This window comes from Hyla sarda, chromosome 7 (genome assembly GCF_029499605.1).
Source record: "Hyla sarda isolate aHylSar1 chromosome 7, aHylSar1.hap1, whole genome shotgun sequence".
NCBI classification, from domain to species: Eukaryota; Metazoa; Chordata; class Amphibia; order Anura; family Hylidae; genus Hyla; species Hyla sarda.
In genome coordinates this window covers 224,979,397-224,995,337 of record NC_079195.1, presented here as the reverse complement: position 1 = coordinate 224,995,337, position 15,941 = coordinate 224,979,397, and the positions used below count along the sequence as shown (strand labels likewise).

General features: G+C 42.6%; 2 protein-coding genes across 24 annotated transcripts in view; one reads left to right on the top strand and one right to left on the bottom strand.

Annotated features, from left to right (window-relative positions):
• DOCK7 (dedicator of cytokinesis 7) overlaps positions 1 to 8,955 on the bottom strand; it is a 211,460-nt gene extending 202,505 nt beyond the window's left edge. For all 17 annotated transcript variants that reach the window (XM_056532871.1, XM_056532874.1, XM_056532880.1 and 14 more), the window contains exon 1: positions 8,819 to 8,955. In XM_056532871.1, coding sequence (XP_056388846.1) covers positions 8,819 to 8,856 — 38 coding nt within the window. In that variant the 5' untranslated portion in view covers positions 8,857 to 8,955. The remainder of the gene's footprint in view (positions 1 to 8,818) is intronic.
• ATG4C (autophagy related 4C cysteine peptidase) overlaps positions 1 to 15,941 on the top strand; it is a 56,378-nt gene that overhangs the window by 7,749 nt on the left and 32,688 nt on the right. For 2 of the 7 annotated variants that reach the window (XM_056532900.1, XM_056532897.1), the window contains exon 2: positions 14,354 to 14,492. The exons of 1 other annotated variant lie outside the window; for it this stretch is intronic. Coding sequence is in view for 1 of the 6 variants with exons in the window: in XM_056532896.1 (XP_056388871.1) it covers positions 14,629 to 14,664 (36 nt within the window). In the remaining 5 variants the exon portion in view is untranslated. Of the gene's footprint in view, positions 1 to 5,650; positions 5,693 to 14,353; positions 14,493 to 14,516; positions 14,693 to 15,941 lie in introns of those variants that run through there. 4 more of the 7 variants (XM_056532898.1, XR_008846695.1, XM_056532896.1 and 1 more) reach the window with 4 other exon arrangements.

The following is a 15,941-nucleotide window of genomic DNA, read 5'->3' as shown; positions in this document are numbered from 1 at the left end:
CTCTCGTCTGCCCCCTGGTGCTTCACCAAACTATTGAAACCGGTGGTGGCTTCCCTGAGGAGCAGAGGGGTTCGTCTGATCATTTATCTGGACGACATCCTCATCATGGCTCGCTCAAAGAATCAAGCCTCTCTCCACTTGGGGTGGACGATTTCCCTCTTACAAGGACTGGGATTTCTAATCAACCACGAGAAATCAGTCCTCGCCCCTGTACAGGAGCTGGAGTTCTTGGGTTTCTTGGTGGACACCAATCAAGCTGTGTTGCGCTTGCCCAAGGCGAAGTTGGCTCTCATTCGCAAGGAGATCAGGGCAGTTTTGCGCAAAGGCTTTTTGTCGTTGCGGACCCTAGCTCGCTTGGTGGGTCTCTTGGCAGCCTCCATTCAGGCCATATTTCCGGCCCCTCTACACTACAGGGCCCTCCAGAGACTCAAAATCCTTCATCTTCGGCAAGGCCTCAAGTACGCAGACGAGATACCCCTCGATGCGGAGGCCAAGGCAGAATTGCGGTGGTGGCTACGTCATGCCGTCGAATGGAATGGCAAGACGATCTTCAATTCCAGTCCGGACTTCATTCTAGAGTCGGATGCGAGCCGCCTAGGCTGGGGCGCTCGTTTTGGAGACGCCACTACGGGAGGGACCTGGTCCTCAGAGGAATCCCTCCTCCACATCAATGCATTAGAACTTCTGGCGGCATCATTTGCCGTCAAGAGCTTCCTGTCAGAGGTCTCCAATTGCTGCGTATTATTGCGCATGGACAATGTTGCGGCGGTACAATATGTCAACCGCCTGGGGGGCACCAGATCCAAAATCCTTGCCGACATCGCGAGGGGTTTTTGGCACTTCTGTCTCTCCCGCAACATCGTACCGTTGGCAGAATATATTCCAGGGGTTTCCAATGCGGTAGCCGATTGGAATTCTCGCTATCTTCTGGACTCCAGCGACTGGCGTCTGGATCGTTCCATCTTCCTTCAGCTGAATCTCCTTTGGGGTCCGTTGAGCATAGATCTCTTTGCCTCACGACTCAATCATCATCTACCTCGATTCTTCAGCTGGCGACCAGACCCAGAGGCAGTCGCGGTCGACGCCTTTCGCCAAATATGGCCGGAGGGGACGCACTATGCGTTTCCCCCGTTCTCCATGATCCCCAAAGTTCTCCTACATCTAACGAACCAGAAGGCGAACATTGTGTTGATCACCCCCTGGTGGCCGACACAGCCCTGGTTTCCCCTCCTTCTGGGGATGACCTTGGATTATCCCAGGTTACTGCCGAGTTTCCCGCAAATTCTCTCCAACCCAACCAGGTGTATCCACCCTCTAGTAGCGGAGGGCAACCTGACTCTCCTAGCGTGGTTGGTTTCAGGGTGCCGGACACAGACGGCGACCTTTCTCAATCAGCTAGGGACCTACTCGCCCTGGCCTGGGCCCCCGGGACTCGATCGGCATATCGATCAGCCTGGAGACTTTGGGTGCGTTGGTGTGATCAACGACAGGTTGATCCCATACAAGCGCCTATATCCATAATAGTAAATTACCTGGCGGATTCTTTTGAATCCGGTAAATCATTCAGCTCCATCAACGTGTACCGGTCGGCAATTTCCGCTTATCACTACCCGGTGGACTCGTTGCCGGTCGGCAAACACCCATTGGTGTGTAGGTTGTTGCGCGGCATCAAATTTAAGCGTCCTCCACGTCCTAAATATCAATCCACTTGGGATGTTTCCCGATTGCTGGACATGTTCTCCGGATGGGAGGACAATGAGGCGCTTTCTTTGCGCCTGTTGTCCTACAAACTTACGGTCCTATTATGCCTGGTCTCCATCAAGAGAGTCTCGGATGTTAAAGCCCTGGACATCTCTAGGCGTCAATTCTCGCCTCAAGGTGTAAACTTCGCGGTGGTACGCAGGACCAAAACGAGTTTACATTCAGTTTTCTACCCTTATTTTCCAGCACATCCTCGCCTCTGCGTTGTTCGTTGCCTTCAAACTTACGAGTCGCTCACTGCTGAGCTACGTTCTCCTGACTTTTCTCAACTCCTTGTCTCTTATGTCAAGCCTCATCATCCGGTCACCTCCGCAACCCTGGCCCGGTGGGTCCGATCCGCCATGGAGATGGCGGGCATAGATGTGTCCCTTTTTGGGGCACACTCATCCAGGGGCGCTATGGCCACTAAAGTGGTCACGACGGGTGGTTCCCTTGCTGATCTTTTAATGGCGGCTGATTGGTCTTCTGAATCTACCTTTCGTCATTTCTACTTCAGACCGGAGGAACATGTCTCCATGTCGGTTTTGTGATGTTTTGCTTATGTTCGCATGTATTTTATCTGGTTGCTAGCTTTGAACCTGCATAAGATATGAGCCTCCTGTCTGATATATAAATCGAGATTTTCCTAGCTTGTGACGGAAAATATTAGTTATATGAAGACAGGAGGCGAGTATCTTCCCTCCCTACCCAACCCTATTACGTTTCTACATTCGCTTTTCAGGGTACTGATCACGGCAGCTGGTTCCTGTGCATGGATAACCTGTTGGTCGAATGCGTTGGGTTTATCTAAGGTCCCCGTTGGGACGAAGTTGAAGTTCCCCAGTTTGCCTCCGGAAGCTGAGATGTCGGGCCGGTTGGTCGACAAGTCTGGAGGAGGATGGTGGCGTCCGCTTGGAGTTCATGGTTCCGGTGCAGTGGCTATTCGCATACAGAAAGAGGAAGATCTGTTATGAGGCAGTCCTTGTATAGGGCCTACAGGGTTGGGAGTGGCCACTGTGGCCCTAGGACTGCTGGGAGTTGTAGTTCAAGTTTCTGTTCATTTTTCTTTACATTAAATAGTGCATTTTCTGCTATGGGCATTAATAAAGAAAGATTAATGCATAAGATACTCGCCTCCTGTCTTCATATAACTAATATTTTCCGTCACAAGCTAGGAAAATCTAGATTTATATCATGTATTATACCCCAGAGCTGTACTCACTATTCTGCTGGTGAGGTCACTGTGTACATACATTACTTATCCTGTACTGATCCTGAGTTATATCCTGTATTATACTCCAGAGCTGCACTCACTATTCTGCTGGTGAGGTCACTGTGTACATATATTACATTACTTATCCTGTACTGATCCTGAGTTATATCCTGTTTTATACTCCAGAGCTGTACTCACTATTCTGCTGGTGGGGTCACTGTGTACATACATTACATTACTTATCCTGTACTGATCCTGAGTTATATCCTGTATTATACCCCAGAGCTGTACTCACTATTCTGCTGGTGAGGTCACAGTGTACATACATTACATTACTTATCCTGTACTGATCCTGAGTTATATCCTGTATTATATTCCAGAGCTGTACTCACTATTCTGCTGGTGAGGTCACTGTGTACATACATTACATTACTTATCCTGTACTGATCCTGAGTTATATCCTGTATTATACTCCAGAGCTGTACTCACTATTCTGCTGGTGAGGTCACTGTGTACATACATTACTTATTCTGTACTGATCCTGAGTTATATCCTGTATTATACTCCAGAGCTGTACTCACTATTCTGCTGGTGAGGTCACTGTGTACATACATTACATTACTTATCCTGTACTGATCCTGAGTTATATCCTGTATTATACTCCAGAGCTGTACTCACTATTCTGCTGGTGAGATCACTGTGTACATACATTACATTACTTATCCTGTACTGATCCGGAGTTATATCCTGTATTATACTCCAGAGCTGTACTCACTATTCTGCTGGTGAGATCACTATGTACATACATTACATTACTTATCCTGTACTGATCCTGAGTTATATCCTGTATTATACCCTAGAGCTGTACTCACTATTCTGCTGGTGGGGTCACTGTGTACATACATTACATTACTTATCCTGTACTGATCCTGAGTTATATCCTGTATTATACTCCAGAGCTGTACTCCCTATTCTGCTGGTGAGATCACTGTGTACATACATTACATTACTTATCCTGTACTGATCCGGAGTTATATCCTGTATTATACTCCAGAGCTGTACTCACTATTCTGCTGGTGAGGTCACTGTGTACATACATTACATTACTGATCCTGAGATATATCCTGTATTATACTCCAGAGCTGTACTCACTATTCTGCTGGTGAGATCACTGTGTACATACATTACATTACTTATCCTGTACTGATCCGGAGTTATATCCTGTATTATACTCCAGAGCTGTACTCACTATTCTGCTGGTGAGGTCACTGTGTACATACATTACATTACTGATCCTGAGTTATATCCTGTAGTATACCCTGCACTCACTATTCTGCAGCTCTATGTCCCCAGTTCTCTGAGCTTGTATAATACGCAGTCATTTCCTATATTTCAGGTGACTGTATTGTGTATGAAGACATCAGGGATTGTATTCTGGCTGATAACAGAGAACAATAAACAACATTCAGTTTTATTATAAAATAAAGGCTCTGCTGCTCCTCAGATCCGTCCTGTACACAGGATTACAGAGATCCCTTTGATCGGTTATGACCTATTGTGTTATAAGATCCGCTCATCCCACCTCAATTTTATGACCAAAAACACAAAGGGACCAGCGAGAACCAACAACAGCCCAAACCTGCCCCACAGGCTCAGAGCATGCTGGGAGTAGTAGTTTTGTCATTTTTTTCGACATCAAAGAACCAATTAAACTCTTAATAGGGCCCTGACACTAAATAGTCAAAGTTATCCAGCTCCGGGAGCGGCTATAGATCAGACAGGACAAATAATACCTAATAATAATAATAATAATACCTAATAATAATAATAATAATACTGATAATAATACCTAATAATAATAATAATAATACCTAATAATAATAATACCTAATAATAATACCTAATAATAATAATACCTAATAATAATAATACCTAATAATAATAATACCTAATAATAATAATACCTAATAATAATACCTAATAATAATAATAATACCTAATAATAATACCTAATAATAATACCTAATAATAATTATAATAATACTTAATAATAATAATAATAATACCTAATAATAATAATAATACCTAATAATAATAATACCTAATAATAATACCTAATAATAATTATAATAATACTTAATAATAATAATAATAATACCTAATAATAATAATAATACCTAATAATAATAATACCTAATAATAATACCTAATAATAATAATAATACCTAATAATAATACCTAATAATAATTATAATAATACTTAATAATAATAATAATACCTAATAATAATAATAATACCTAATAATAATAATAATACCTAATAATAATAATAATACCTAATAATAATAATAATACCTAATCATAATAATAATAATACCTAATAATAATGATGATAATAATAATACCTAATAATAATAATACCTAATAATATTAATAATAATAATACCTAATAATAATAATACCTAATAATATTAATAATAATAATACCTAATAATAATAATAATAATCAGACGTTCGCAGCACCGGGGATGTGAGGAGATTTATCACAACTTGTGCAGAGGAAAAGTTGCCCAGTTGCTCATAGCAACCAATCAGATCGCTTCTTTCATTCTTTATAAAGGCCTCTGAAAAGTGAAAGTAGCGATCTGATTGGTTGCTATGGGCAACTGGGCAACTTTTCCTCTGCACAAGTTTTGATAACTCTCCCCCCTAGAATGAACACTATTGGGGGTATTTAGGGTATTATTTGAGATCTGGGGTATTTATATGGATGAGGAATTACTGGGTATAGATACTGTGTTTACATGTGCGACATTACTAGGTTTGGGATCATCAGGGGCAGGTACTGGGGGTAATAATATTAGGGGACAGGTATTGAGGGTGTTATTAGGGGCAGGTTCTGGGATAATATTGGTGGACATATTATTGGGGGGCAGGTATCGGGTGATATTATTGGGGGCAGGTATCGGGGTGATATTATTGGGGGCAAGTATCGGGGTGATATTATTGGGGGGCAGGTATCGGGTGATATTATTGGGGGCAAGTATAGGGGTGATATTATTGGGGGGCAAGTATCGGATGATATTATTGGGGGGCAGGTATCGGATGATATTATTGGGGGGCAGGTATTGGGTGATATTATTGGGGGCAAGTATCGGGGTGATATTATTGGGGGGCAAGTATCGGGGTATCACATGTGGTGATATAATTGGGAGCAGGTATCAGGGTGATATTGGGGGGGCTGGGATTGGGTGATATTATTGGGGGCAGTTATCGGGGTGATATTATTGGGGAGCAGGTATCGGGGTATCACATGTGGTGATATTATTGGGGGGCAGGTATCGGGGTGATATTATTGGGGGGCTAGTATCGGGGTGATATTGGGGGGCTGGTATCGGGGTGATATTGGGGGGCTGGTATTGGGGTGATTTTATTGGGGGCAGGTATTGGGGTATCACATGTGGTGATATTATTGGGGGCAGGTATCGGGGTGATATTATTGGGGGGCAAGTATCGGGGTGATATTGGGGGGCAGGTATCAGGGTGATATTGGGGGGCAGGTATCGGGGTATCACATGTGGTGATATTATTGGGGGGAGCAGGTATCGGGGTGATATTATTGGGGGGAGCAGGAATCGGGGTGATAGTATTGGGGGAGCAGGTATTGGGGTGATATTGTTGGGGACAGGTATCGGGTGATATTATTGGGGGCAGGTATCGGGTGATATTATTGGGGGGCAGGCATCAGGGTGATATTATTGGGGGGCAGGTATCGGGGTGATATTCTTGGGGAGCTAGTATCGGGGTATCACATGTGGTGATATTATTGGGGGGCAGGTATCGGGGTATCACATGTGGTGATATTGTTGGGGGCAGGTATCGGGGTGATATTATTGGGGGGCTAGTATCGGGGTGATATTATTGGGGGGCTAGTATCGGGGTGATATTATTGGGGGGCTGGTATCGGGGTGATATTGGGGGGCTGGTATCGGGGTGATATTGGGGGGCTGGTATTGGGGTATCACATGTGGTGATATTATTGGGGGCAGGTATCGGGGTGATATTATTGGGGGCAGGTATCGGGGTGATATTATTGGGGGGAGCAGGTATCGGGTGATATTATTGGGGGGAGCAGGTATCGGGGTGATATTATTGGGGGGCAGGTATCGGGGTGATATTGGGGGCAGGTATCGGGGTATCGGGGTAATATTTTTGGGGGGCAGGTATCGGGGTGATATTATTGGGGTGCATGTATCGGGGTGATATTATTGGGGGGCATGTATCGGGGTGATATTATTAGGGGGCATGTATCGGGGTGATATTATTGGGGGGCATGTATCGGGGTGATATTATTGGGGGGCAGGTATCGGGTGATATTGGGGGGGCAGGTATCGGGTGATATTATTGGGGGGGCAGGTATCGGGGTGATATTATTGGGGGAGTAGGTATTGGGGTATCAGGGTGATATTGGGGGGAGCAGGTATCAGGGTGATATTATTGGTGGGCAGGTATCGGGGTGATATTATTGGGGGGCAGGTATCGGGGTGATATTATTGGGGGGCAGGTATCGGGGTGATATTATTGGGGGGAGTAGGTATCGGGGTGATATTGGGGGGCAGGTATCAGGGTATCGGGGTGATATTATTGGGGGGGGCAGGTATCAGGGTGATATTATTGGGGGAGTAGGTATCGGGGTGATATTATTGGGGGGAGTAGGTATCGGGGTGATATTATTGGGGGGCAGGTATCAGGGTGATATTATTGGGGGGCAGGTATCAGGGTGATATTATTGGGGGGCAGGTATCAGGGTGATATTATTGGGGGGGCAGGTATCGGGGTGATATTGGGGGGCAGGTATCAGGGTATCGGGGTGATATTATTGGGGGGGCAGGTATCAGGGTGATATTATTGGGGGGAGTAGGTATCGGGGTGATATTATTGGGGGGAGTAGGTATCGGGGTGATATTATTGGGGGGCAGGTATCAGGGTGATATTATTGGGGGGCAGGTATCAGGGTGATATTATTGGGGGGCAGGTATCGGGGTGATATTATTGGGGGGCAGGTATCGGGGTGATATTATTGGGGGGCAGGTATCAGGGTGATATTATTAGGGGGGAGGTATCAGGGTGATATTATTAGGGGGGAGGTATCAGGGTGATATTATTAGGGGGGAGGTGTCGGGGTGATATTATTAGGGGGGCAGGTATCAGGGTGATATTATTGGGGGGCAGGTATCGGGGTGATATTATTGGGGGGCAGGTATCAGGGTGATATTATTAGGGGGGAGGTATCAGGGTGATATTATTAGGGGGGAGGTATCAGGGTGATATTATTAGGGGGGAGGTGTCGGGGTGATATTATTAGGGGGGCAGGTATCGGGGTGATATTATTGGGGGGGGCAGGTATCAGGGTGATATTATTAGGGGGGGAGGTATCGGGGTGATATTGGGGGGAGGAGGTATCGGGGTGATATTATTGGGGGGCAGGTATCGGGGTATCAGGGTGATATTATTAGGGGAGGAGGTATCGGGGTGATATTATTGGGGGGCAGGTATCGGGATATCAGGGTGATATTATTGGGGGGCAGGTATCGGGATATCGGGGTGATAACATGGGGGGCCCAGTGTCTCCCCTGTAGCCGCCTGCGGGTGACACAATGAAGCTCCGCGCCGCTCCCGTCCCTCCCCCGCAGCCTCTCCCGCACACAATGCCCGGAGCCCGGCCTGACAGGGAGCAGTGAGGCGGGGGGCGGTCGGGCCTGTCGGCCTGTGCTGGGAGCCCTGAATCCCCCCGGTGTTCCCGGCCTCTCCCCGGTGTTCCCGGCGGCGCTGTGTGGCGGAGGAGACCGGGCGGGGCCCCGTTACCTGCTGATCTTCTGGGCGAAGGCTCTGCGCTCAGCCATGGCCGCCACTGCCAGCGACTCCCGGCGGAGGGAAGATCGGGAGCGCTGGGGAGCGGAGTGCGCGCTGCTGCGGAGGAATACGGCGGCGGATGCCGGCTACCGTAATGACAGCAAGAGACGCGCACACTAGAGAGGAGGGGAGAGGGGCGGGGGGCAACCATTCTCATACCAGTGTTACCCAACCAGGGTGCATCCAGCTGTTGCCAAAAGCTGTCCGGGCATGCTGGGAGTTGTAGTTTTGCAACAGCTGAAGGCATCCTGGTTGGAAAACACTGCCTCATACCATCATTATCACCCTAATCATCCTCATCCCATCATCAATTATTATTATTATCAATTATTATTATTTAATTCTAATCATCATGACTCTCATCATCATCCTCCTCATCATCATCCTCATTCCATTATCATCATCATTATTATAATAATAATCATCATTATTCTCATCATCATCATCACCCTCATCCCATCATAATTATTATTATTATCATCATCATCACTCTCATCATCATCCCATCATCAATTATTATCATCATCATTACTATCATCATCCTCCTCCTCATCATCCTCCTCATCTTCATCCTCATCCCATTATCATCATTATTATAATAATCATCATTATTCTCATCATCATCCTCATCCCATCATTATTATTATTATTGTCATCATTACTCTCATCATCATCCTCATCCTATCATCAATTATTATTATTATTAATTATTATTATTTTATTATAATCATCATGATTCTCATCATCATCCTCCTCATCATCATCCTCATCCCATTATCATCATCATTATTATAATAATCATCATTACTCTCATCATCATCATCATCATCACCCTCATCCCATCATAATAATAATTATTATTATTATCATCATCATCATTACTCTCATCATCCTCCTCCTCCTCATCATCATCATCATCACCCTCATCCCATCATAATAATAATTATTATTATTATTATCATCATCATTACTCTCATCATCCTCCTCATCATCATCATCCTCCTCATCTTCATCATCCTCATCCCATTATCATCATCATCATCATGACTCTCATCATTATCCTCCTCATCATCATCCTCATCCCATTATCATCATCATTATTATAATAATCATCATTACTCTCATCATCACCCTCATCCCATCATAATTATTATTATTATTATTATTATCATTGTTACTCTCATCATCCTCATCCCATCATCATTATTATTATCATCATCCTCATCTTTACTCTCATCACCAATTATCATCATCCTCCTCATCATCAGTCATCACCTTCATTGTCATCAATTAATCATCAGTACAGGACATGTACAGGACAATACACCTCATCATAACATACACCGCTGATTTGCCACCTGGGACTCTTCAGCTGTTCAGCACAACTACAACTCCCAGAATGCCCGGACAGTGGTTCTCCAGCTGTTGCAGTTGTAGTTTTTACCACAGCTGGCGAATCACTAGCAAACACTGTAATAATCCTATAATAATAATAATAATATAAATGTCTTTACAACAAGGCACAATAATCAAGAATAATAAAATTAACAATATAATATGATTAGTATACTAAATGATAACACTATTTAGAGATGAGCGAACTTACAGTAAATTCGATTCGTCACGAACTTCTCGGCTCGGCAGTTGATGACTTTTCCTGCATAAATTAGTTCAGCTTTCCGGTGCTCCGGTTGGCTGGAAAAGGTGGATACAGTCCTAGGAGACTCTTTCCTAGGACTGTATCCACCTTTTCCAGCCCATGGGAGCACCAGAAAGCTGAACTAATTTATGCAGGAAAAGTCATCAACTGCCGAGCCGAGAAGTTTGTGACGAATCGAATTTACTGTAAGTTCGCTCATCTCTACTTTAGAGCCATAACTCTCAAAAAAGAGTGAACAAAACGGCAAAAGGATTTAAAAAAAAAAAAAAAACACCAAAGTGACAAACGCCAGACGGAACAAGAATATTGCAATTTCTCATTGATTTACATCTAACATCTGGCCACAGCGTTTTTTGGCTGAAAAAACACCATGTGGCAGAATTGGCGTTTTTCTTGGCGTTTAAAAAAAACAAAAAACAAGTAGAAACTTAGCCTTAGATTGGCGCAGTTACAAATAATACCCAGTTTCTAAACTTTTCAGTCCGTACCATTTTGGTATTGCGCTGACTTTTTTGATCACTTTTTAATCAATTTTTCTGAGATACCGCCACATACTGCTGGGTCAATACTGTGCTTGGCTAGGCCACCAAACAGTGCTATAGCTCCATAATACCACCACATAGTGCTATAACTTACATAATACCACCACATAGATTAATAGCCCACATAATACGCCCATATAGCTTTATATCCCGCATAATACCACCATATAGCTTTATAGCCCACATAATACCACCATATAGCTTTATAGCCCACATAATACCACCATATAGCTTTATATCCCGCATAATACCACCATATAGCTTTATAGCCCACATAATACCACCATATAGCTTTATAGCCTGCATAATACCACCATATAGCTTTATATACCGCATAATACCACCATATAGATTAATAGCCCACATAATACCACATAATACCCCCATATAGATTAATAGCCCACATAATAGCACATAATACCACCATATAGATTAATAGCCCACATAATACCACATAATACCACCATATAGATTAATAGCCCACATAATACCACATAATACCACCATATAGATTAATAGCCCACATAATACCACATAATACCACCATATAGCTTTATAGCCCGCATAATACAACCATATAGATTAATAGCCCACATAATACCACCATATAGATTAATAGCCCACATAATACCACATAATACCACCATATAGATTAATAGCCCACATAATACCACATAATACCACCATATAGATTAATAGCCCACATAATACCACATAATACCACCATATAGATTAATAGCCCACATAATACCACATAATACCACCATATAGCTTTATAGCCCATTTAGTGCTATAGTGCTACATAATACCACAATTTAGTACCATAGTCTACATGATACTGCCAAATTGTGCTCTTGCCCACATAATACCACTATATAGTGCTCTAGCCCACATTATACCACTATTTAGTGCTATAGCCACAAAATACCACCATATAGTGCTACAACCTACATAATACTGCTGTGGTGAAGCACTATGCGGAAAGCCTTGTGGGGGTGTAGGGTAGTTGGGGTGTTGCTGTTCAATATAATAAAGGGCGCTGTTAACCCTTATCACTTGTGACGCCAGGGTGAGGGTTAAACTCTGTATTGATGCTGGGCCTATGGTGCAGCTCCCTTATATGGGCAGGAGCTGGCCGTTTTGGATTGGTCTAATCAGCTGTCACTCACTGTTACAATGGATTGTGGGTGGTCACACGACCAAAACCACCAAAGGTCCTTTAGCAAAAACCATAGAGTTCTACAACCCGGTCACATGACCCGCAGGTCCTACGACGCAAAAACAGTGAGTAATACCATATACATTTATTTAGATAGATAATATTTACAAATATTAAGTGACTAAGGGGTGACTAGGGGTCAAATGAGGAAAGCGAACCCCGACAGTCCTAGGGACTCTAACTTTGGGGACTAATTACCAAGGCACAGTATGAAATACGGTGCCGGGACACCACGCTGCCATACAGTTCTATCACTCACATAATACCCCCATAATAGCCCACATGATACCGCTAAATAGTGTTACAGCTAACGCAATATCAACATACGCAGCACACATAATCCAGAGAAATAGAACTATAATCCATATAATACCACCATATAGTGCTATAACCCACATATAACTGCCATATAATGCTATACACCAATAGTGTTGAGCGGCATAGGCCATATTCGAATTTGCAATATTTCGCGAATATATGGACAAATATTCGTCATATATTTGCAAAATTTACATATTTGCAATATTCGTGGCCTTCTTTTTTTTTTTTTTTTTTTTTACTACGCACCATAAAATTCACATGGCATGCGCAATATCGCGTGATAAAAGAGCTAAATGAAGGGAGGGATCAATATGCGCAAAAATTATGCAAATTTTCCGGCGCCCGCCAGTCTGACACAGTAACTAGTATTGGAGCCTTGTTTACACCACAAGCTGGAAGCAGGGAGGGATGATCACTGTGACGTGTACTGTGAGAAAAAAAAAAAATATATTTCTAATTGCGAATATTTAGCACTATATTCGCAAATTCGCGATAAATATTCGCATTGCGAATATTCGCGCCCAACACTATACACCAGTGGTCCCCAAACTGTGGCCCTCCAGATGTTGCAAAACTACAACTCCCAGCATGCCTGGACAGCCAACGGCTGTCCAGGCATGCTGGGAATAGTAGTTTTGCAACATCTGGAGGGCCACAGTTTGGGGACCACTGCTATACACCAACAACAGAGCCAATTATGTAAAATATAAAATTTTATTAAACATATGCCAAAATATGCGACATACATTTTAAATAAATTATAGTGGGGAATATTAAAATAAAAGGCACTGAAATGACAACCACAGAGAAGAGGAGGTGGTACAGAGAACAAAGGTACATGGAATACAGGGAATGATGATCAGAGAATTAGGTAATAGAGATGAGCGAATTTACAGTAAATTCGATTCGTCACGAACTTCTCAGCTCGGCAGTTGATGACTTTTCCTGCATAAATTAGTTCAGCTTTCCGGTGCTCCGGTGGGCTGGAAAAGGTGGATACAGTCCTAGGAGACTCTTTCCTAGGACTGTATCCACCTTTTCCAGCCCACGGGAGCACCTGAAGGCTGAACTAATTTATGCAGGAAAAGTCAGCAACCGCCGAGCTGAGAAGTTCGTGACGAATCGAATTTACTGTAAATTCGCTCATCTCTATTAGGTAACATGAAAATCACTCAATAAAGTCATAGATTTTATTTGTATTTCTATTGACATTTTTACTACATAAACAATTGAATAATATTACTATTAATAATGATAATAATATTATTTTATTATTAATAATAACAATAACAATAATAATAATAACAATAATAACAATAACAATAATAATAACAATAATAATAACAATAACAATAATAATAACAACAACAATAATAATAATAATAACAATAATAATAACAACAATAATAATAACAATAATAATAACAATAATAATAATGATAATAATAACAATAATAACAATAACAATAATAACAATAATAATAACAATAATAATAACAATAATAATAATAACAATAATAACAATAATAATAATAACAATAATAATAATAACAATAATAACAATAATAATAACAATAATAATAACAACAATAATAATAATAATAACAATAATAATAATAACAATAATAATAATAACAATAATAACAATAATAATAACAATAATAATAATAATAATAATAACAATAATAATAACAATAATAATAACAACAATAATAATTATTTTTATGTTTTCATCGGCTCCGCAGCGCCCCCAGTGGCCTATAAATACACTGCAGCGCGCCGCCCTCCTCCTCTCGGAAGTGCTGTGGTGACGGCCGTGGACTGACAACATCCGGCCGGTGGAGGGAGAAGCCTCCGTTGTGCTCACCCCGCGGACCCTGCACGGTAAGGAGGGTTCACACCATCCTCGGGGCCCCGGGGCCCTCACCGTTCCGCCGTCATCCAGACCCCTCCCGCTCGGTGATTGACAGGCCGTTTATCAGCTGTCTGGCCCTTCCCTCATCGCACTACATTTCCCGTCATGCCCCCCGTAGACCTGCCTGTGCTCGCCTCATGGGTAATGTAGTTTGGGGAAGTTGTAGTGGGTGAGTAATGTTTAGGTTCTGTCTCCTGCTGATACATTGTAGCGGAAGATCCTCTGTGTCATTGCTCCATAGAGTAATTGTAATCAGTATTCGCTCTGCTGTTCTATAGGATGTATTGGGCTGTAGATAAAGCGTTATCTGTCCTCATGATACAGCAGAGGACCCCCCCTCCCCTTGTAAATTGTGGCATATAATCTGGTCCATCCCAGCCATCATAATACCGCCACATAGTGCAAGAACAATCCAGAAATATCCCAGCCTGTATAGTACTGAGATAATAATACTGCAACATCACATCCCACATAATACCGCCACATAGTGCCAGGACAATCCAGAAATATCCCAGCCCGCATAGTACTGAGATAATAATACTGCAACATCACATCCCACATAATACCGCCACATAGTGCCAGGACAATCCAGAAATATCCCAGCCCGCATAGTACTGAGATAATAATACTGCAAAATCACAGCCTACATAATAGTGCAAGAACAATCCAGAAATGTCACAGCCCACATAATACCGCCACGTAGTGCAAGAACAATCCAGAAATATCATATCCCACATAATACCACCACATAGTGCAAGAACAATCCAGAAATATCCCAGCCTGCATAGTACTGACATAATACTGCAACATCACAGCCCACATAATACCACCACATAGTGCCAGGACAATATGGAAATATCACAGCCCACATAATACCACCACATAGTGCTAGGATAATACTGAAATATCATATCCCACATAATACCACCACATAGTGCCAGGACAATATAGAAATATCACAGCCCACATAATACCACCACATAGTGCTAGGATAATACTGAAATATCATATCCCACATAATACCACCACATCGTGCTAGGATAATACTGAAATATCATATCCCACATAATACCACCACATCGTGCTAGGATAATACTGAAATATCATATCCCACATAATACCACCACATAGTGCTAGGAAAATACTGAAATATCATATCCCACATAATACCACCACATAGTGCTAGGAAAATACTGAAATATCATATCCCACATAATACCACCACATCGTACTAGGATAATACTGAAATATCATATCCCACATAATACCACCACATCGTGCTAGGATAATACTGACCTATCACAGCCCACATAATACCGCCACATAGTACTAATACTGCAACATCACAGCCCACATATTGCAAGGATAAAACTGTAACATCCTATTCCATATAGTAATACAACCGCCCACGTGATACC